Consider the following 23,542-nt stretch of genomic DNA (forward strand, 5'->3'; position numbering starts at 1 on the left):
CATGATCACTACATCCAGTCATGGCCCCGTCCTGCCCCCGGTATAACACACAGTCCCATTATAGTCACAACATAATGGGGTACAATGGTGTGCACTCAGTCAATTTAGGACGAGGTGCTAGTGTCACGGACTGGAAAGTCCTAGTAATCAAATATTATTTGGAAGACACTGCACACTCTAGTGATAATTTATGCAAGATAATGTGAGTTTATTTAAACACAACTTAATATAAGTAACACATGGGAGCACATCTACAAAATTAGGATAAGCGACCTAATGTAATAACACAACATGACGTTTCGACTCTCCCGAGTCTTAATCATACCATCGCTAGAAGACAAAAGGAATAATACAATAAACATAGGTAAATACAACATATAATATATACATATATACAAGTCTGCAAAGTACATGCATATTAGACTATCCGTTTATTGAAAGGGATACCGAAGAAGCACGACAAGCAACCGTAGTACCTTCAAGGCACCACTGAGAACACCACGGTGAGTAAGCTATTATTACCATCACGGGAGTGGAGCATAAAGGGGATCAGAAGTTATGGTGGTTTAAACCAAAAGGATATAGACAGGGGAGGTGGCAGAAAAACACTAGTTACCTTAGTTTGGTGGTAATGATGCGTAAATGTAGCAAATCCTTATTTATGGATACACAGATAGTGCTGTAGAGGGTTAATGGAGGATACAGATCAGTATAATGGCAATGACAGAACGGCTGAATAATGGTAATGAAAAGAGAGAGGAAGTCATTGCTTAAATACCTAAATGCTGCTAGGGTAGACAAAGGCCAAAAACTGAATGCTGACCAGTGTGGAGGACCTAGAATTGAATGGGTAATAATAAATGAAGATAGCCCTTGGTTAGGGATCATATGATGTTGCCTGCAGAAATGTCACCACTGGCTGACTGTCAGGAGGGACGTGGTAGGGGCATGGTGGACACTAATAAGCGGTCCCACTAGTAAAACGCTGCCATACCTGTATTGTGTGTCTTGAAAAGCGGCGCTCCCGCGCCTTGCAGATGCCGGCGTGGTGAGAGGAGGCAGGATGGGGCTGTTTATAGGAGAGCGGTGACCGCTGGACCGGAAGTGCGTCATCCGGACCGAAAGTCCCGCTTGCGCATGCGCAAAGTGTGAAGGTGCCTGTGTACATGCTGCTATGGTAACCAGCTGTCTATGTGGGGTGGCGGCTGCCATGCTAAATGAGCACTGTATGCACCTGGGACTAAACTAAATAGAAGTGTAAGAATACAAGGGCGGTAACCTGGGAAACGTTTAAGGGGAGAGGAATAGATACTGGACGATAGGAACAAAATAGCAGGTTTATAAACTAGGGGTAAAAAAATGGGGATAAATTAGTTTATTTAAGTCAAGAACTGAGAGTCTACTTTTAGCACTTGATGTCAATAGCCTGTACACCTCTATTGAACATGAAAAAGGGATCCGAGCCACAAAATTTCTACTCGAAAAGTCCAACACACCCATTAAGACCATTCAATTCTGTCTGGAGCTCCTCAGGCTTGTCCTCTACGAGAATTTTTTCCTATACAGGGACACGTTTTATGTCCAAACGCGTGGGTCCGCTATGGGCTCAAACGTAGCCCCGGCATACGCAAACGCGTTCATGAATCAGTTTGAAATTGAGTACATCTACGAGAATGATTTCTTTACCACACATGTCAGCAATTATGTACGCTACATAGATGACATCTTCTTCATATGGACAGGGACAGTTGACACTTTGGACCAATTCTTTGTGTACCTTAACTCCATCTCCTCAGAGTTACAGTTTACTATTCATTATGATGCCCATCAAATTTCATTTCTCGATACTCTAGTAATCAAAGATGACTCTGGTAATCTCACAACTGATCTATTTACAAAACCTACAGATTGTAACAATCTTCTGCATTATTCGAGTTGCCATCCAAAAACTACAAAAAATAGTCTCCCACGATCACAACTCAAGAGGGTTGCTCGCATTGTTACTGATCCCACTTTACGCCAGAATAGACTGGAGACCATGGCCCTTAAATTTCAAGAAAGACAATACCCTCTCAAACTCTTATCATGTTCGAATGTCATAAAATCAGATAATGTTACCCACCCGAGAACAGGGAAATCGTATCCCATACAGGGCTTTTTTACCTGCGACACCAACTTTGCCATCTATGTCATCAAGTGCCCTTGTGGCCTGCTATATGTTGGTGAGACCACACAGCATGTCAAAGACTGCATAGCGAGTCATAAATCAACCATTCGGTGTGGCAAAACATGGCTCCCCATTCCTGAACATTTCATTACTCACAAACATACGGTGGCCCAACTAAAGTTCCAGATCCTCGGACAGGTCCCGTTTCCCAGAAGAGGTGGCAACCACATAAAAACTACTTAAAAGTAGAGAAACGTTCTGGATACACACGTTAGACACCCTGGCGCCCCGGGGTTTGAATAGAGAGATAGACTGGCATGTATGTTAAAACTCCAGTACTAATCATTTGTTTTACCTTTTAGACTCGTTGAACCCCCATCAAACAGGTGAGTTACCGTAATAGCTCCCACTCTTTTTTTTCTTTTTTTTACCATTTTTTTCATTCATTTTTTTCATTTTTTCATTTATTTTTCTATTTTTTTATTTATTTATTTTTTATTTGAATATGAATCAAAAAAACTCACACTGGCGCTCACCACATAGAGGTCGGTGACAGGGAGCGAGAAAGGGGAAGGGAAGGAAAACAAGGGTTACACACCCCTAGCTGCTGGGATCAAAAACCAGGATCTGTGCCTACCCTGGAAACACAATAAGGAGTGATCTTGAGGAACGAGGTGATCCCGCGCTCAGAGGTTGAATGGACGTAATGCAGTGAAAATTAAAAACTATTAAAATTAGCCCCGAACCTGTGTACAAGTGTATATATACATATATATGTATATATATGAGTAATTTGTGGCGGGACAATGATACCCCGGCACGTAGATACGCTAGTAGTCCCAGTGAGAGACCTTCCGAATTACCTGGTCCGGTGACCGCTGAAGGCTTGTTGCAGTGTATGCGGGGAATGAGGGAGCAGGAATATGTAGCAGCTATCGCGGTGCCTGGGAGCCCCGGCCGAAGGTGTCCCTGGCAACCACGAGGAGGAGGATAGCTGCTAGCGCCGGCTCGCGAGTGCCTATGCTGTGCGGCTCCGTACCTTTTGTGACGTCACAGCATAGGCACTCGCGAGCCGGCGCTAGCAGCTATCCTCCTCCTCGTGGTTGCCAGGGACGCCTTCGGCCGGGGCTCCCAGGCACCGCGATAGCTGCTACATATTCCTGCTCCCTCATTCCCCGCATACACTGCAACAAGCCTTCAGCGGTCACCGGACCAGGTAATTCGGAAGGTCTCTCACTGGGACTACTAGCGTATCTACGTGCCAGGGTATCATTGTCCCGCCACGAATTACTCATATATATACATATATATGTATATATACACTTGTACACAGGTTCGGGGCTAATTTTAATAGTTTTTAATTTTCACTGCATTACGTCCATTCAACCTCTGAGCGCGGGATCACCTCGTTCCTCAAGATCACTCTTTATTTTTTATTTCATTTTTATTTTTGTATTCCTTTTTTCTCATTGTTTTCAATTTTTTCATTTGTTTCATTTGATCCATTTGCCGTTTCTCATATTTTCTCAATACATTCCATTTTTCTATATTTATTATTTCATTCATTTCTTTATTATTAATTTTTATTTTTTATTCTTTATTTTGCCAGTTACATTGCATTTTGCCATATCCCTTTGTCCTCTCAGTTCTTGACTTAAATAAACTCATTTATCCCCATTTTTTTACCCCTAGTTTATAAACCTGCTATTTTGTTCCTATCGTCCAGTATCTATTCCTCTCCCCTTAAACGTTTCCCAGGTTACCGCCCTTGTATTCTTACACTTCTATTTAGTTTAGTCCCAGGTGCATACAGTGCTCATTTAGCATGGCAGCCGCCACCCCACATAGACAGCTGGTTACCATAGCAGCATGTACACAGGCCCCTTCACACTTTGCGCATGCGCAAGCGGGACTTTCGGTCCGGATGACGCACTTCCGGTCCATTCTATTCTAGGTCCTCCACACTGGTCAGCATTCAGTTTTTGGCCTTTGTCTACCCTAGCAGCATTTAGGTATTTAAGCAATGACTTCCTCTCTCTTTTCATTACCATTATTCAGCCATACTGTCATTGCCATTATACTGATCTGTATCCTCCCTTAACCCTCTACAGCACTATCTGTGTATCCATAAATAAGGATTTGCTACATTTACGCATCATTACCACCAAACTAAGGTAACTAGTGTTTTTCTGCCACCTCCCCTGTCTATATCCTTTTGGTTTAAACCACCATAACTTCTGATCCCCTTTATGCTCCACTCCCGTGATGGTAATAATAGCTTACTCACCGTGGTGTTCTCAGTGGTGCCTTGAAGGTACTACGGTTGCTTGTCGTGCTTCTTCGGTATCCCTTTCAATAAACGGATAGTCTAATATGCATGTACTTTGCAGACTTGTATATATGTATATATTATATGTTGTATTTACCTATGTTTATTGTATTATTCCTTTTGTCTTCTAGCGATGGTATGATTAAGACTCGGGAGAGTCGAAACGTCATGTTGTGTTATTACATTAGGTCGCTTATCCTAATTTTGTAGATGTGCTCCCATGTGTTACTTATATTAAGTTGTGTTTAAATAAACTCACATTATCTTGCATAAATGATCACTAGAGTGTGCAGTGTCTTCCAAATAATATTCCATTATAGTCACATACAGAGATGTATCACAGGCTCAGCACTGAGGGGGTTAATGTCCCCTGTGCCCAGTAATGGGGAATCTCCAGCACCTACCTCCACCTGCAGAGCCGCACACCACATATATGGCTGTTCTGTGTAGACAGGACCTGTGATGAGGTCACAGGAGGGGAGGAGTCAGGGGTCACATGATCAGGGGCCTCAGTGTATGCAGGACTCTGCTGTGCTGGTTGTCATGGTGCTGGATGAGGGGAAGTTTATGTGTGGGGTCAGGAGGGGTTTACAAAACATATATATATTAGTTAAAGCATTGGGTATGTGCATTTTCCTATGTGTCTGAGTGTGTGTGTTCCTGGGTGTGTTTATGTGTGCTTTCCGGTGTGTGTGTTTTTTCCTTGGTTTGCTTTCCTGTGTGCGTGTTTTCATGTGTGTGTATGTGTGTGTGTGTGTATTTTCCTGTGTGTGTTTTCCTTGGTTTGTTTTCCTGTGTGTGTTTTCCTGTGTGTGTGTGTTTTCCTAGGTTTGTTTTCCTGTGTGCATTTTCCTGTGTGTGTGTGTGTGTGTGTGTGTGTGTGTGTGTGTGTGTGTGTGTGTGTGTGTGTGTGTATTTTCCTGGGTATGTGTGTTTTCCTATGTGTGTTTTCTCAAGTGTGTGACCGTGCATGTGTGCGAGTGTATATGTGTGCGTATTTTTCTTGTCTTTGAGCATGCATGTGTGTGTGAGTGACTTTAAAGAAAGGCTATGCAGCCTATTTGAAGTATATCCCATGACAGAACATCAAAAGGTCAACATTCTAACTGGTCAATTAATTGGCGCAGCACAAAGAGAAGTGAAATCCTGGCCAGATATTGAAAAAAGAACTGTTAAGCACATGTTTGCCAATCTTAAAAATACTTTTGACACCCGCACCGCTGCAGAAATCAAAATGAGGTTTTTCGGGTGCAAACAAAGAACACAGGATAGCATATGGGACTATGCCCTTAATCTCCAGGAGGCACTATGGGCCATTAAAAAGGTTAACCTTAACAACATGCAGGATGGGGACAAGCTATTAAAGGAGCAGTTTTTTGAGGGACTCCAGCACCCACAGAACACAGCTGCGCATCCTGGCCTTGCAAAACCCTGACCTGGACTTTGCACAATTTCAAAACAGGGCCATCCGGGTGCTGCATGACCCACCGGCCAGCCACACAGTGCCCCCTAATCATCCAGCAATCACTTACCACTAGGAGGTGGCACCCTGTCGTCAGGTCCCCGTCGAGGCCGACGCACAGATCCTGGATGATGATCCCTCAACAGAACTGCGCCTAAAGGTCCAGGAACTGACTAAAAGCATAGCTGCACTAGTCAGAACAATGCAGTCCCTGCAGGAATCCCCAAAGGAAAAGATCCAGCTGGCTTCCACTCCAGATGACGTCCCCTGGCGACAACAGAACAGGATCCCACCGATCAGAGGAAGAGACAACGACCACTATCATCAGGATGGACGACCCATTTGCCGCCGCTGTAACCAGGTAGGACACATCGCAAGGGTCTGTCATTTAAAGCGACCCCTGGGGCAGAGGGCCAACCCCAAGGAGTAGGATGACCAGGCCCACAAAACTGGCAAGCCAAGTACGACGGAGGACGACCGGTCCTCACCATTGTGATCGACCGGCTCTCAGGTGACAACTATGCCTTACATTCTCTACAAACGGTATTGGGCTGACTCTGATATCACCCATAGCCCAGATAGTGATTTGACAATAGTAGGCAGTAATCGTCAGCCTTTAACACAGGTGGGGTACAAGGAGGTAAACAATAAAGTGGGGCGGGTAGAATTGAAGGCCCAAGGTATGGTGATCATTGTTATTGACCAACCTGAATGTAACCCCATGATGACCTTAGGTACTAATGTCATAAAAAACTGTCTGGCCAAGGTTATTGTCTTGTTACAACAGGTGACCGAAACTGCTGGTTCCAGTGAACAACGTGTCCAGCAAAAAGAAATCAGAGTCCTGATGCAGAGACAGCAGATAGAATTGTCTGGTAGAGAAGTTGGCCGTGTCACAGTGAGTGATCCGATCCCCACTGCAATACCCCCCAGGAGTGAAATGTTAATATGGTATCGGGCAGCAATAGGCCTCAGCGGTAAAGACTACCAGGCCCTGGTAGAACCTGTGTATTCAGATAGTAGTCCCACCATCCCGACAGCCAGAGGGGTGGTGGATGTCCGCATGGGGAGGGTACCAGTATGTGTCCTTAACTGTGGAGAGAAAGAGGTCTACTTACCCAGATATGCCACACTTGCTAAACTGTTTACTTAAAAGCAACAGAACCCTTGGTCCCGTCCGACCAGGCGGAGGACAATAGCTCTGCAGGACAGTTGGAGGATTGGTGCCAGAAGTTACATGTGGGCACTGACTCTCCCCCTTCACACCAAAAACGGGGCTTACCGGGTGGTCCATGAGTATGAGCGGGTATTTAGCAAACACCCACTAGATTTTGGGCAGGTAAAAGGGGATTAACATCATATCCCCACTGGAGGTCATCCGCCCATTAAAGAGAGGTACCGGCCTGTACATCCAGCTCACTACCAATGTGCCAAGAGTATGTTACGAGAGATGATGGAGGCTGAGGTAATCAGAGACAGTTGTAGGATGGTACAATGAGGATGTGTGTTGATTACAGGTAGATAAACCGCATTACACACAAAGATGCATACCCGTTGCCCAGAATCGAAGAGTCATTAGCTGCTTTAAAATCTGCTAACTATTTCTCCACCTTAGATCTCACTAGTGGGTACTGGCAGGTTCCCGTGGCAGAGGCAAATAAGGAAAAGACTGCCTTCACGATACCGATGGGCCTCTCCGAATTCAACTACATGCCATTCGGGCTTTGTAACGCACCAGGGACATTCCAGAGGATGATGGAGTGCTGTCTTGGGCACAAGAATTTTAAAACCGTCCTATTGTACCTGGATGATGTAAACATCTTCTACAAGACATATGAAGAGCACCTGAAGCACCTGCCCGAGGTGTTTGAAGCTCTGTCTAGCTTTGGCTTGAAGGTAAAGCCGTCCAAGTGCCACCTGTTAAAGCCCAAAGTACAGTACCTGGGCCATGTGGTAAGTGCTGAAGGAGTGGCACCAGACCCTGACAAGGTCACTGTGATCAGGGACTGGCCAAAACCCAGCAACATCCATGAAGTCCGGCAGTTCCTCGGGTTGGTAGGCTACTACCGAAGGTTCAATAAGGACTTCACTAAGATAGCCGCACCCCTGCAAGACCTGTAAATGGGCCAATCTAAGAAGACCAAGAGCAAGGAACCTCCATTTGAGTGGAACAACAGGCTGGAAGGATCCTTCACTCTTGAAGTTGGCTCTCACGGGAGATGAGGTACTGGCTTACCCTGACTATGACCAACCGTTTGTGCTCTACACAGACGCCAGCAAGGTGGGATTGGGAGCAGTGTTGTCCCAGGAGCAGAAAGGCAAAGAATGAGTAATTGCGTACGCCAGCAGGAAGCTTCGTCCCACTGAAAGGAACCCCGAAAACTACAGCTCCTTCAAGCTGGAGTTTCTAGCCATAGTCTGGGTGGTAAAAGAGCGGTTCAAACACTACTTGGCCTCAGCAAGATTCACCGTTTTCACGAACAACAATCCGCTGACCCACCTGGAAACGGCAAAACTAGGTGCATTGGAGCAGCGATGGATGGCCCGGTTGAAAAACTACAAATTCACCATCAAGTATCGTACAGGGCACAAGAATGCAAATGCCGATGCGCAGTCCAGGATGCCACATTTACCAGAAGTGGGAGAAGATCCGGAGGCACTTGAAGAGATTGAGTTACCAGCTTTCCATTGCCCCGGGGTGACTCAGTACTCTCATAATGTGAAGAACAAGCGCAAAGACAGGCGAGAAGCCACGCTAAACCCATTGCCTCACCATGGATGGGCAGAGACGCAGGAAAGCGACCCAGCAGTCCGTCTGGCAAAAGAGCTGCTGACACAGGCTGATTCACACCCTGGTCCAGATGCTCCACAAGAGACTCAGCAGTTGTGGAAGGAGAAGAGCAAATTGTTTATCTACAACGGTAAGCTGTGTTGGAGGAATATTGATCCACGCACTCACGAGCTAGTCTGGCAGGTGGTAGTCCCGAGACAAGATGCGCCAATGGTTTTGGAAGAGTACCACCATGGAGCAGGAAACTTCAGATGGAAGAAGTTAGAGATCCTACTTCGTAGGAAGTTCTATTGGATTGGCATGAGAAGAGCCATTGAAAAGTGCCGACAGTGTGGGCCATGCAATCTGCGCAGAAAGGACCGTGACAGCCAAAGGGCTCCCCTACAGCCCATAGTCACCAAACAGCCACTTGAATTGGTTGCTCTGGATCATATGAAAGTAACCCCAAGCCAGTCAGGCTATGTCTATGCTTTGACCACAGTGGACCATTAATCCAGAGTCCTGGTAGTTGTGCCTGTCAAGGACCAGACAGCGAAGATGGCAGTCAAGGCATTCCAACAACACTTTTGTCGACCACATGGTTACCCTGAAAAAGGTACTCACCAACTCAGCCTTTGAAGCAGAAGTGTTCCATGAGTTCTGTATCCTGTGCGGATGCAAGAAAATCAGAACAACGCCGTACCACCCACAGACAAATGGCATGTGTGAGAAGATGAACCAGGTGGTAATCAACCTGTTGAAGACCTTGCCTTTGGAAGAAAGAAACCTGTGGCCAGAGAGTTGCTGGACTTGGTAGATCTGTACAATCATATTCCGGTAAATTCCACCAATTGCACTCCAGCTTACCTAACGAGAGGAAGACCTAGCAAATTACATGTTGACCTTGATATGGGAGTCCTAACACCAGAAACAACCTCACCAGATGCAGATTGGAATACTGAGCGACAGCAGAAATACCACCAAGTACAAGAATGTGTGGAAAGAAGCTTGTCCCAGGCAAGGCAAAGACAAGAAAGAAACTATAATCAACGTGCCCCTACAATTCCCTTGCCACCAGGTGAACAAGTTCTAAAGCGGAAAAGGAGAATGCACAAACTTGATGACCAGTGAGAAGGAGAATCGTATACCATTCTACCCTCGAACTTCGATAACACTAGTCTCATAAGCAAAGATGGAGGAGAAACCTCGACTGCGGTATCAAGGGATCATGTTAAAGTGTGCCCTGACACACTGAGAGACAAGGAGAAAGACCCAGGTACTTCTCAAACCCACTGAAGAAGAGGAAAACAAAATCCATACTGTTCTTGGAGATTTTCCCCAGCCTTGGACTCAAGTACATCAAGCCATAGTGGTGCCTGTTTTGACCTTTTCCCAGTTGGAAATACTAGAAGGAGATGTGACTCAAAACCGTCCTGAAACAGAAGAGACTCTACACCAGCGGGCTCAAGCAGCAGATGTCACACCAGCAGTGGAACCAGAGAATCCACCCCCTACTATTGGTGAATCTGTCATGCCCTCAGTGAGTAGAAGTAGCCCCAGGAGATCAAGTATACCTGTGCTACGTACAATCACTAGAAGTGTAGCCATAAGAGAGTGCACTACACCAGTGGTAGCAACAATAGTGAATCCCGTCAGGTCACTATCTATCCCTGTACTGCGTAGGTCCACCCGTAGTACCAGAGGTCAGATACCAGCCCGTTACAGGGACTAAAAATGTAAAATGTCAATCGTTGTTGTTACCTGGTTTAAAAATGTTTGCTTTTGATTATGAAGATTTCAAATGGACAATAAGGTAATGGACGGTGAATTGCCCAAAAACTTTACTGTAGATAGTTGGCACCTTCAAGGTGCACCTTTGGTTGTACCCGCAATGCCAGCGTGGATAGGGCCTTGTTTGCGTCCTAAGACAGAAGAAAAACCATCTGGCGTGGCTGAAGACCAGGTCTGGATACTATGCCTTGTAGCCTACGTTGGCCTACGTTGGGGGTTTATGATGGGTTCCCCGCATCGGAACTGTTGTTAATGTACAAGGACACCCTGGTATAAGACCAGTCGTACTCTTATAAATAGGTTTTGCAATGTTTTAAAAAGAGTGCCTCCCTTAAGGGAAGAAAAAGTTTATACCTGTTTACCCCGCTTAAATGCCTTTTTCAAATGTTTTGCACAATCTAACCTGTACGGTTTAGGTTTTCTTTTCCCAGTCCGGGAGTACTGGATTAAACAAGGGGGGGGGGGAATGTGGCACCCCAGGAGTTCAGGTACCACAGTGGTATTGCCTTCCTCTCAGGGAGGGTGATGCCATGCCTGGAAATGAGGAGAGTCCCTTTGGCAGGTAAGCTGTACATTCAACACATTCTGACTCCAGGCCAGAAGGGGGAGCTCTGAACACGGTTTTAGGGGAGCTTCCCTTGATATACATTCTGGTCTGGAGGAGTAGTTAGTTAGTCTGGTGCAGACAAGGAACAGTGAAGGAGCACAGGAGAAATCAGGAGCTAGAGGAGAGCTGCGAGTGGGCTCCCTCTAAGCTAGAGCGCAGAAACCGGGCACCAGGAGCCCGAGGCTGTGTGGAACTACAAGTCCCATGGCAGAACCGGAGGACAGGAAATTTGAAGTGACTTGTCCACATTACACCTGAGATACAGCAACATCTAGAGCCCAGAGTCACAGTGTATAGAGACCCCCAGGAACGGCTCAAGTTGCCTACCATGCAGGAACTGTCCCAGGACAGAGAGTAAAAGCGGACCTTGCCAGAAAGCTGCAGGCAGCAAGGAACTATTATTCAGCGCATAGTGGAAGGCTCCCAATCTGACCTGGCAAAGGGGATTCTCCTCGCTTACTGGCTACCTGGACTCCACTGTCACCTGTTGCTGGTACCCTGGACTGTGGCTGACTACAACCAGTAAACCAGGTAAATAGACTGCAACCTTGTGTCCTCTGTTTATTTTGGCACCACACCATCCCTGCCAACCACACTGGGAGTCCTGGGGACTCCGCTTCACCTGTGGGAAGCAACACCGTCTTTGCTGCAGCACCATCGCCCCCAGAGGACCCCTTTAAGCAGCGGTCACCTCTGACCGAGAACCACAGGTGGCGTCACAAATTTTTACCACTTTAACAATACCTTTAAAGACTGTTCCCCTTTTATTGGGTGCCCAGGGCCACGGATCGGGTCACAGCCACCGTGACATCAACTTTAAGTACCGGACCCAGTACCAAGTACCCCTAGGCCCTGGTGGGCATTCCATAAGTGTCCTTCTGACAGAAAAGGATGAACTTAGTTGACCACTGGCCACAAAGACTAGGTAAGCTCCTGTGCTGAAGAGCTGTTTATTCGGACACTATAGTTATAGATGCAGTGTTGTATTCAGCTGCAGGACATGACTGTGCACCGTCTGTTCCTAGAATGACTCTTAACAAACGCCTCTGACTTCTTTAATTGATGAGTTCCTTGTATCCATAGGATCTGTTTTTCCTGGATTATTTTCCTCAATCCCAACATTCTCAGTATAATCTCACCACCATTGTATGTAATAAATGTTCAAAGTCGACCAGATCACTTTATGCTCCCATAATACTGTAGATTCACATTACAAATGTCCACAGAAGAGTGGTCACTGGATTTCCTGCTGCACTCTGGAGTCACTGGTCACATTTCTATTCACAAAAGTTTCTATTAAAAAAGTTTCATTGTCTCTAATAAATCGACTGTACAGTGTATAATACTGGTGGATAAAACAAGACTGAGGACTGGGAAGCATGGTCACAACCGGGCCCGTGCGGGTGGGTGCCCAGCTGATGCCAACACAATCTTCAACTGCATGTGCTATGGCTTCCAGTACCATCTGTATGCTGATGACACTCAGATCTACCTCTCTGGCCCAGATGTCACCTCTCTGCTGTCCAGAATCCCAGAGTATCTATCAGCCATATCCTCCTTCTTCTCCTCTCACTTCATCAAACTCAATGTGGACAAATCTGAACTAATTATCTTTCCTCCACCTCGCACATCTTCCCTAACTGATCTGTCTATCACAATAAATTAATTCACACTCTTCCTTGTCCCGGTAATGCGCTGCCTCGGAGTAACCCTTGACTCTGCCCTGTCCCTTAAACCGCACATTCGAGCTCTCGCCACCTCCTGTCGCCTTCAGCTCAAAAATATTTCCAGAATCCGTCCATTCCTCAACCCTCACTCTACCAAGACGCTTGTGCATGCCCTAATCATCTCCTGCCTCGACTACTGCAACATCCTCCTCTGTGGCCTACCTTCTAACACTCTCGCACCCCTCCAGTCCGTCCTTAACTCTGCTGCCCGACTAATTAATCTCTCTTCTCGCTACACTCCTGCTTCCCCTCTTTGCAAATCCCTTCACTGGCTCCCAATTTCCCAGCGTATCCAGTTTAAAATACTTACACTGACCTACAAAGCCATCCAAAAACTTTCTCCTCCATATATTTCCAAACTAATCTCTCTATATCTTCCCTCATGTAATCTCCGGTCCTCCCAAGACCTCCTTCTCTCCTCCGCGCTTATTCCCTCCTTACCCAATTGCCTCCAAGACTTCTCCCGAATATCCCCCATCATTTGGAATTCTGTGCCCCAGCACGTCCGTTTATCCACAAAACCCATTTCTTCAAAGAAGCTTACAGCCTGTAATGATCACACGGCCACCTCAACACCATTGGAGCTACTGCAACCCCCAACCTACTGTCTCCTTCCCCATAATCCTGTAGAATGTAAGCCCGCAAGGGCAGGGTCCTCTTCCCTCTGTACCAGTCTGTCATTGTTAGTTTACTGTAAGTGATATTTGTATTTTGAATTTAGTGATGAGCGAATATACTCGTTACTCGAGATTTCTCGAGCATGCTCGGGTGTCCTCCGAGTATTTTTTAGTGCACGGAGATTTCGTTTTTATTGCCGCAGCTGAATGATTTACATCTGATTTACAGCATAAGTACATGTGGGAGTTGCCTGGTTGCTAGGGAACCCCCACATGTACTTATGCTGGCTATCAGATGTAAATCATTCAGCTGCGGCAAGAAAAACTAAATCTCTGAGCACTAAAAAATACTCGGAGGACTCCTGAGCGTGCTCGGGAAATCTCGAGTAACGAGTATACTCGCTCATCACTAATTTTGATGTAACCCCTTCTCATGTACAGCACCATGGAATTAATGGTGCTATATAAATAATAATAATAATGTGTGTCCGTGGACACACATTCAGCTGAAGTGTATTGCGGCTAAGAGACCCATCAGGTCAGTACGCGGCAATATATACTGCCGGCCAATCAGAGGCCAGCAGCTGACATCGGGGTGCACGTGACTGGGGGGTATGGCAGTCTCGTCATGCAGTCCCGTAGCTGAAACGCTGAAATCAGCTGCCAGCTTTTGAAGAGATCACCGTGCGGCAGGGGAGGTAGGGAAGGATGGGGATATGTATACCAGGATGGGGCCAAAATGAGGGATATATACAGGGTGATTATGAAAGATTCATCTGGTTTTGCACTCATATTACTATAAAGATATAAGTTTCACCCGTTTGCAAAAATAAGTTATCGAAAGGTCACATCTCAGAGTTTGAGACTCTATTGTGACTCACCAGATGGCAGGACAGCATCAGATCCCAAAATTTCGACTATGCAACAGAATAGGCCCCCAAGTCTCCTGATCTGACAGTGTGTGTCTTCTTCCTTTGGGGGTATGTCAAAGACATTGTTTATGTGCTGCCATTATCAACAACACTGGATGAGCAGCGAGATCGCATTACTGCCGCTCTAATGGCCATCGACGGGGACATGGTGCAGTGTGTTTGGGTAGAACTGGATTAATGCATTGATGTGTGTTATGTGGCAAAAGGAGGACACATACAACATTTATAAACATCATGTGCTAAACTTGGAGAGTTTATGTTCGTTATCATGTGATATTCACCATTGTGCATGTAATACATTTTGAAACCCGATGAATCTTTTATAATCACCCTGTATATAATACCAGGATGGGGCCTGGATGAGGGACATACTGTATATACCAGGATGAGTTGGGGGGCCTGCTCCAAATCTTGTACCAGGGCCCATCAGAATCTAGTTACACCACCGCTGTGGAAGACTATATAGCACATTTACCTGATGATCATGAGGAACATTGGGATCTTCTGGTTTACAGTCCTGTGGTAGAAGAGGACGGGGACATCTCTCTGGTGTTGTCCTCTCACTGGACAGAACTGGAGGAAACACATACAGGGACTGAATTCATTCTTTACATAACTATAGGCCGTGTGCATTTAGTCCTGTCTATTACCTGGTGATGTGAGGGGCTGGGGAACCTCCATCATGACGTCCTTGTACAGGTTTTTGTGTCCTTCTAAATACTCCCACTCCTCCATGAAGAAATAGATGGCGACATCCTGACACCTTATAAGAACCTGACACATACAATGATACCGTCATCCCCCCGATCCCTCCATAGCGTTACTGTATAATGTCCCAGCATTCCCAGCAGTGTCACCTCTCCAGTCAGCAGCTCAATCATCTTGTAGGTGAGTTCTAGGATCTTCTGGTCATTGATGTCCTCATGTATCAGGGGGTGAGGTGGAGGTCCTGTGATTGGGCTCAGGGGTCTTCCCCATCCCTCAGACACAGGGGCCTGACAGCGCTCACTAGAGGTCTTCTTCACTACTGTGTAATCCTGGTTATGGAGAGACACATTAATAAACCTCACTACAGACATTTCCAGAGTCCTCACCTCCCCAGTTCTGTCCATCTGTTATTCCCATAGATAAGAATGATGTAATGTGATGTCATCATAATCTCTCACCTCTCCAGTAAGCCGGAAGAGGATCTCTAGGGTGAGGTGTAATAACCTCTCTGCCATCTTGTCCCTGTCCCTATCCATCCTTGTAGGGTCACTCAGGAGAATTCTCTTATATAGAAGATCTTCACCGAGAGGATCCGATATTGTAGGGACCTGAATGGGGAGAAGATGACGATGTAACATCATAAACAGGCTCGGACTGGCCCACCGGAGAACCGGAGGATCCTCCGGTGGGCCCAGGCACTGACACCTGCTGGCAGGGCCCCCACTGCTCCAGGGCCCTCCCCCACCCGCCCTCCTTGAAGACGATACTCACCCTGCTCCAGCGATGGTCTCGCCGTCTGCACTGCAGCTCGTCCTGCTTGTGCAGTCACGTGGTACCGCTCATTAAGGTCATGAATATGCGCATATTCATGACCTTAATGACAGTATCACATGACCGCACAAGCAGGAAGAAGATGCTGCGCCGCCGCCGGGAGTCGGGACAGAGCGCGAGCGCGAGGGATGTCGGCACGGCCGTGCAGTGTGTGGGACAGGTGAGTATGACTATGAGGGACGGGGGGACTGGGGGATGGAGGACATAAGCCGGCGCGCTGTGCAAGATGAGAGCGGGTGCGAGGGGGTGGGGTGGAGAGATAAGCCATGCGTGCGGTGGGGGGGATATGAGCCATGCATACGGGGGGGAGTAATAGTCTGGGGCAGATTGCTGGGGGCAGTGCTGGACATACTGGGGCAGATTGCTGGACACACTGGGGGCAGTGCTGGACACTGGGGCAGATTGCTGGACACACTGGGGGCAGTGCTGGACACACTGGGGCAGATTGCTGGACACTCTGGGGGCAGTGCTGGACATACTGGGGCAGATTGCTGGACAACCTGGGGGTAATATGCTTGAAATACTGGGGAAGATTGCTGGACACACTGTCTGGGGGCAATGCTGGACATACTGGGGCAGATTGCTGGACACACTGGGGGTAATATGCTGGATACACTGGGGCAGATTGCTGGACACACTGGGGGCAGGACTGGAGGCATGGGCAGAATGTAGATACGGGGCATGATTGGAGACACGGGGCAGAATGAAAGACATGGGGCAGGATTGGATCATGGGGCAGGATGGATACAATGGAGACAGAATGGGGCAGGATGGGGAGATCATATGGGGTAGAATGGATACTCATGAGGGCAGGATGCGAGAACATATGGCTGGAGCCAGGAATGAGATAAACGGGGCCAGGATGGGGAATATTATTACCATAGGGGCTAATTAAGGGATATTATTACTGCAGTGATGTATTCATTTTATTTTTTGAGAACACTGTTTTAAATGGGGGGGCGGTCCTGTTACTGTGCAGAGTGACACTATATCGCCTCTTTTTCTTCATGTGGTGTAATGTAGAAGTTGTGAAAAATTAAGTAATGTGTTCTGCAAGCGAAGCTTGAGATAACTGTGTTATTTCCTGCAGAAATGAGTCCTGGCTGGAAGAAATGATGGCAGTCTGTGCTGGATGAAAGATGAAGGACTTTACCTAGAGACGTCACTGGTGAGTCAGTGTTACCTATACACTGACACTATACACTGTATACTATATACAGAGCTCCTGTGTACAATGTCACCAGTGATCACTGTATTACCTCTACATTATATACAGAGCTCCTGTGTATAATACCACCAGTGATCTCTGTATTACCTTTACACAGACACTGCATACTAAGTACAGATCTCCTGTGTATAATGTCACTTAGGCTGCCGTCACACATTCAGTATTTGGTCTGTAATTTACATCAGTATTTGTAAGCCAAAACCAGGGGTGGGTGATAAATACAGAAGTGGTGCATATGTTTCTGTTATACTTTGCCTCTGATTGTTCCACTCCTGGTTTTGGCTTACAAATACTGATGTAAAATACTGACCAAATACTGCTAGTGTGACGGCAGCCTTATGGTGATAGTATTGTGTTTTTTTGTTTTTTTTTAATTTCTGATCAGTATTTTAGTATTCAGTCACTATGTGGTGGTAATATGTGGTCTGGAAATGGTGTTGTGGTATTTGTCCCTTGTATGTGCTATTTGGTCACCAAGTGGTGGTAATATGTGGTCTTGACATGGTGCGGTGGTATTTGTCCGTTGTATGTAGTATTATTCGGTCACTATGTGGTCTGGTCATGTTGTGGTGGTATTTCTTCCTGTATGTGGTATTATTGGTCTTGGTATAGTGGATTGTGTTGTGTATGGCGGTCATTTGTTCTCTCTGATATTAATTAGGAGAAGATTCTTTATTTCCATTAGAGTTTTAATGCTTTGAACACAGCGGCGGAGATGCACTTACAGGGGGTTTCCTGTGGAAAAAAGTAATCACCTCTCCACAGGATAAGTGATAACATATTGATTGGTGGAGGTCTGAATGCTTGCACCCATTCAGCAAAATGTGGAACTTTTTATCCCCATTAGACTGGAGTGACATCTCCGACTCGATCACTGATCCATTCATTCCCTCAGTGGCTGCACTTGTTTTTTTCTGGAAGCCCCAAAGAGAATGAATGGAGCTGCGGTCAGAAATCCCACCTGCCGCTGCATTTTAAAATAGTGATAAAAGTGTCCTGCCAGGGATAAAACTTCCCTATTCTTCCGATCGGTGCAGTTTCTAATGGTCGAATCTAAGCGATCACTTATTCTGTGGAGCCCATGGATCAGTGATAACTTGTTTTAACCAAGAACCCCGTTAATGTAAACTACCGTAATTATACATCCCAGTTATTGGGGCACACGGTAGATGTGCAGCAGCCGCCGGTGTTTTACAGCCGATGCTCCACTATAATGACAGATATTTGCATATAGCTGTAGGGTGGGCCCCTAGAGTCCATTCCTCTGGTGGGCCCCAGACACCCTAGTCCGACGCTGATCATAAAGATCCCATGTAAGAAATCTCCGGAGCTGTTACCGGCGTCACATGATCACTACATCCAGTCATGGCCCCGTCCTGCCCCCGGTATAACACACAGTCCCATTATAGAAGAAATCTATAATACCTCTCTATATTTTTGGTCCAATAAGTTATTATGCTCATTCTTTTTAGGACGTCCCATATAACACACAGTCCCATTATAGTCACATACAGAGATTTATCACAGGCTCAGCACTGAGGGGGTTAATGTCCCCTGCGCCCAGTAATGGGGAATCTCCAGCACCTACCTCCACCTGCAGAGCCGCACACCACATATATGGCTGTTCTGTGCGCACAGGACCTGGGATGAGGTCACAGGAGGGGAGGAGTCAGGGGTCACATGATCAGGGGCCTCAGTGTGTGCTGATGGGCAGTCCGGCTCTTTTTGTAAATAGAAATACGTTTTAGGCCAGTTTCACATTTGCGGCAGAATCTGCAGCATTTTTTAGATGCGTAAAGTAACACATGCGGTTAAAACAACGCTGTGTTTTCACGCTTTTCCATGCGTTTTGCATGCGTTTGCGTTTTCTGTGCGCATGGTGGAAAATTTAACAGGAGAAAAATCTAGATAAACAGACACCGCCAATGGGACTACAGAGGGCGTGTATTATGGGATATCTATATATAGACCCTAGTAGGACTGCTGAAATCTTCACAGTTTGCTACTGTATCTTGTGTCACGATGGATCTTCGCATGGAGAGCTTTTATTTCAACCTGGATTTAGGCATCAAGCTGTTTCTTGCCTGTGCGTTTGCTTGGGACCAACAAAGAAATAGAGAATGACAGAGAAGGACACGGCGTAGGAGTTTTTGGAGACATCCCATTATTGAACTCGGGGAGAGCCGTGGAGCCTATCACACACTATATGGCGAGCTTAATGCCAACCCAGACAAATTCCTGGAATATACCAGGATGTCTCAAGACTCTTTCCGGGATTTGCTTGGTCGTGACCAAGGAGCCATCCGGAGACAGGACACCCAGCTCCGTAGAGCGATTCTAGCAGAGGAACGTCTGCTGGTTACATTAAGGTACGTAATAATTCTAAACAAATGTCTGTCATAATTATTGTTGGTCTGCCATATATTATTTGTATTTTCCTTTATGTCTTTAACTAAACACCACCATAAATAGAATTTATTTTATTTTATTTTTTATTTTATTTCAGATTTCTGGCTACCGGAGAGAGCTTATCATCACTCCACTTAGTACCGGCTTGGAATTTCCACATTGTCTGGAATAGTTGCGGACACCTGCCGGGCTTTGTGGAACGTTCTCCGGGATGAATTTATCCCCCTACCCACTGCAGACATATGGATGGAAATTGCAGAAAAATTCTGGAGTGTGTGTGATTTCCCCAACTGTTTGGGAGCGGTGGATGGAAAGCACATACACATTATCAAACCCGCCAGAACTGGATCGGAGTACTTCAACTACAAAAAATATTTTTCTGTAGTGCTCATGGCAATAGCAGATGCGGACTGTCGCTTTATCACCGTGGACATTGGAGCTTTTGGCCTTGGCAATGACTCAGACTTTCAAGAACTCTGATATGGGCCGACGTGTGTATGGCAAAAATTTTAATTTGTTATGGTTGGGGATGAGGCTTTTCAGATGTGTGAAAACCTACTGAATCCATATTCCAGTCGGGACTTGAACCACACTAAAAGGATTTATAACTACCGACTGACCAGGGCCCGAAGAACAGTGGAGTGTACTTTTGGGATTCTTATCTCAAAATGGCGCATTCTTGCGACAGCCATTAATCTAAAAATGGAGACAGTTGATGAGGTGGTCAAAGCCTGTGTGGTTCTCCACAATTACATAATGGCTAAGGAGCGACCCAACATTGAACTGGATGAACCAGTTGCACACCCATTGCCAGATTACCAGCATCACCCTCTGCGGTCAACTGTTGAAGTTGGCCACATGCGGAACCAATTTGCTGCCTATTTTGATTCTGATATTGGACGTGTGGCATGGCAAGATAATATTGTGTAAAATGTGCTGTTGGGTTTGGGTCTGTACCAGTTATGTTTTAAATATTAAAGGGAACCTGTCACCCCCCCAGGCGTTTGAAACTAAAAGAGCCACCTTGTGCAGCAGTAATGCTGCATTCTGACAAGGTGGCTTTTAGTTATTGGTGCTGTAACTGCAGAAGTAATCCGTTTTGTAATTTGTCCCAAATACCTTTCTTCAGTCAAGGAGGCAGGCCTTTCCCCCCCTGCTGCAGATGCCACACAGCCGTCACTCAAATCCTCTTGGCGCCTCCTCATCGCTGTTTTGAAATGAGCCGGCGCCTGCGCTCTTTTCTCCTGCCTTGGGCAGGCGCAGTGAGCGCTGCCCGTCCTCTGTGCGCATATGCAGTCTAGCTGACTGCGCCTGTGCGGCCGCCCTGCCTGTGAATCCCAGCCCCGTGAGAATAAATCATAAGACACTGCGGGGCTGGGATTCACAGGCAGGGTGGCCGCACAGGCGCAGTCAGCTAGACTGCATATGAGCACAGAGGACGGGCAGCGCTCACTGCGCCTGCCCAAGGCAGGAGAAAAGAGCGCAGGCGCTGGCTCATTTCAAAACAGCGATGAGGAGGCGGTGCCCGGCGCCAAGAGGATTTGAGTGACGACTGTGTGGCGTCTGCAGCAGGGGGGGAAAGGCCTGCCTCCTTGACTGAAGAAAGGTATTTGGGACAAATTACAAAACGGATTATTTCTGCAGTTACAGCACCAATAACTAAAAGAGCCACCTGTCAGAATGCAGCATTACTGCTGCACAAGGTGGCTCTTTTAGTTTCAAACGCCTGGGGTGACAGGTTCCCTTTAATAATATTTTTGCTTAATAAATAGCGTGTTTTGATCTCTTTACCGAGTCTCCTATGTATTTCCTCTAAAAACCACTTAGGTTGCTACTGCTAAGGTAGTTGACATCATTACATCCAGATTCTGTTCTGCAGTATCTATTTGATGCAGACTGAAGAGACGATGGAGGTATAATACAAGGGAGATCTATACTCACCAGGTCAGGTGTCAGAAATAATGAATTCATGATGCGCAAAACCCAGCCTCATGAATTCACTATTTCTGACACCTGTCCAGGTGAGTATAGATATGCCTTGTATGACCTCCATCATCTCTTCAGTTTGTGTGAAATAGATTACGTAGACGGAAGAGAAAATGGAGGTTATACAAGGCAGTTCTCTACTCACCAGGTCAGGTGTCATAACTAATGAGTTTTTTTGACATATGACCTGTTGAGTATAGTTCTGCTCTGTATTACCGCCATTGTCTCTTCAGTCGGCGACACAGATTAAGCAGACTAAAGAGATTATGGAGAAAATACAAGTTGTTTTTTTTGACAACTCATAGCTCCATACCAAACACACAAAGCTGCAGTGTTGTACTTAATAACTACTAGAGCTATGAGGTGGCAAAAAATCAAAGTGTACGGCACAGTGTGTTTATTTGGCACACAGTGTGTGTTGCCGGTGGCGAAATACACAAATAACCAAACAGTATTGGGGGCAAAAAACATTAACATTTATTTTTAAATATAAAAAAAAAATTAATTGTGCATGCTTGGGGTAGAGTGACGGAACAGGGGGGTGTGTAGCTGTGAGGCCTGGCTAACTGTGGACGACGCAGGGGTGGCAGGAGAAGGGGCAATTAAAGTACTGGGGTCTGGGAGTTCGGGGATGGTGCTTGACGCATGAGAGGGCAGACACACTGGAAGGGTAAGACAAACCTGACATTACAGACACATTGAGAGGTGAGGGGGGAGGAGTAGCGATAGTCCGCTGTTTCTTTTTCCCCTTCCCTTTTTGGGATCGGCGCTGTGGTCTGGGGAGCCTCAGTGGACTCATTTCTTGTGGCCTGGTCTGGGTGGCCGACCTGTCAGGGTCCGTTTGCCGCTGCTGCTGCATGGTTGTGGTGGTGGGGAAGGCCATGCCAGGGTCCTGCTGCTGCATGGTGGTGGGCAAGGCCATGCCAGGGTCCTGCTGCTGCATCGTGGTGGTAGAGCGGAAGGCCATGCCAGGGTCCTGCTGCTGCATTGTGGTGGTGGGGAAGGCCATGCCTGGCTCCTGATGCTGCTGCATCGTGGTGGTAGAGCGGAAGGCCATGCATGGGTCCTGCTGCTGCTGCATCGTGGTGGCAATGGAGGAGGTCCAAGCAGGAGCAGCAGTTGTCATGGTGGTGGTGGGCTGTCCAACAGCACTTGGCATGGTGGTGGTGCTGTAGTGGTGTCCGGCAATGCTTGGAATGGTGGTGGCCGTGCAGTGGTATGCAGCAGAGCTCGGCATTGAGGTCAAGCATGACAGTGTTGACACAGGTGGAAATGCCACCACTAGCTGCTGAAAATACCGATTCTGCTGCATAGCCTGCACGTAAGCAGCACTGCAGGCCTGCATGACACTAAGCTGGAGATCAGTAGTAAGGTGTTCCGACATGCCCTTCTCTATTTGATTGAAAAAATGATGTACTGGCCTCTGGAGGTCAGCTTTCACTTGGTCAAGGCTTTTGGTGACATCCTGGATAAGTGTATTCATATGATTTATGGCACTATCCAGTTGGTCACCCATCTCCTTGAGTCCATCATGAAAAACTGAGCTCAAGTGCAAAAACTCGGGCATGAGTGACCTGTCCAAGGCCCTCTGCCGCTACCGGGAAGAGCCCCAAAAAAAAGAGGACAGGGACAGGGGAACACCTGATGGACCAGCTTCCTGGTCTCCAGTCTGTGTTGCAGGCCCACTTGCTGCAGCGCTGCTGGATGGCTGGGACAGCTCCGTGGCTGTCTGATGAAGGACCGCTCCAGAACCAGGGTCAAGAGTGCTGCTCCATGTGCTGTGGAAAAAAACAAAAAACAAAACATTAGTACCAAACATTTACAATAGTAAAGCGCCAACTCCTGTGGAATAGAAAATAACAGATTAGGCAATACAAAACAACCCATTACAGCACAAAAAATACTTACATTCTCTGGGCAAGGACCGGTCTCAAAAATGCAAGGATGCGGTGATATTTATATTTGCGGATCCTTGCTC

The 23,542-nt window shown here is 46.7% G+C and overlaps 1 protein-coding gene across 1 annotated transcript in view; it reads right to left on the reverse strand.

Annotated features, from left to right (window-relative positions):
• The window catches only part of LOC143768163 (uncharacterized), a 120,659-nt gene extending 105,242 nt beyond the window's left edge, over positions 1–15,417 (reverse strand). The window contains exons 1-3 of the mRNA XM_077256852.1: positions 15,260–15,417; positions 15,053–15,176; positions 14,878–14,975 (exon numbers count right to left, since the gene is read on the reverse strand). Coding sequence (XP_077112967.1) covers positions 14,878–14,975; positions 15,053–15,176; positions 15,260–15,283 — 246 coding nt within the window. The 5' untranslated portion in view covers positions 15,284–15,417. The remainder of the gene's footprint in view (positions 1–14,877; positions 14,976–15,052; positions 15,177–15,259) is intronic.
• Between the last annotated feature and the right edge of the window lie 8,125 nt (positions 15,418–23,542).

Source organism: Ranitomeya variabilis, chromosome 4 (assembly GCF_051348905.1).
Source record: "Ranitomeya variabilis isolate aRanVar5 chromosome 4, aRanVar5.hap1, whole genome shotgun sequence".
NCBI classification, from domain to species: domain Eukaryota; kingdom Metazoa; phylum Chordata; class Amphibia; order Anura; family Dendrobatidae; genus Ranitomeya; species Ranitomeya variabilis.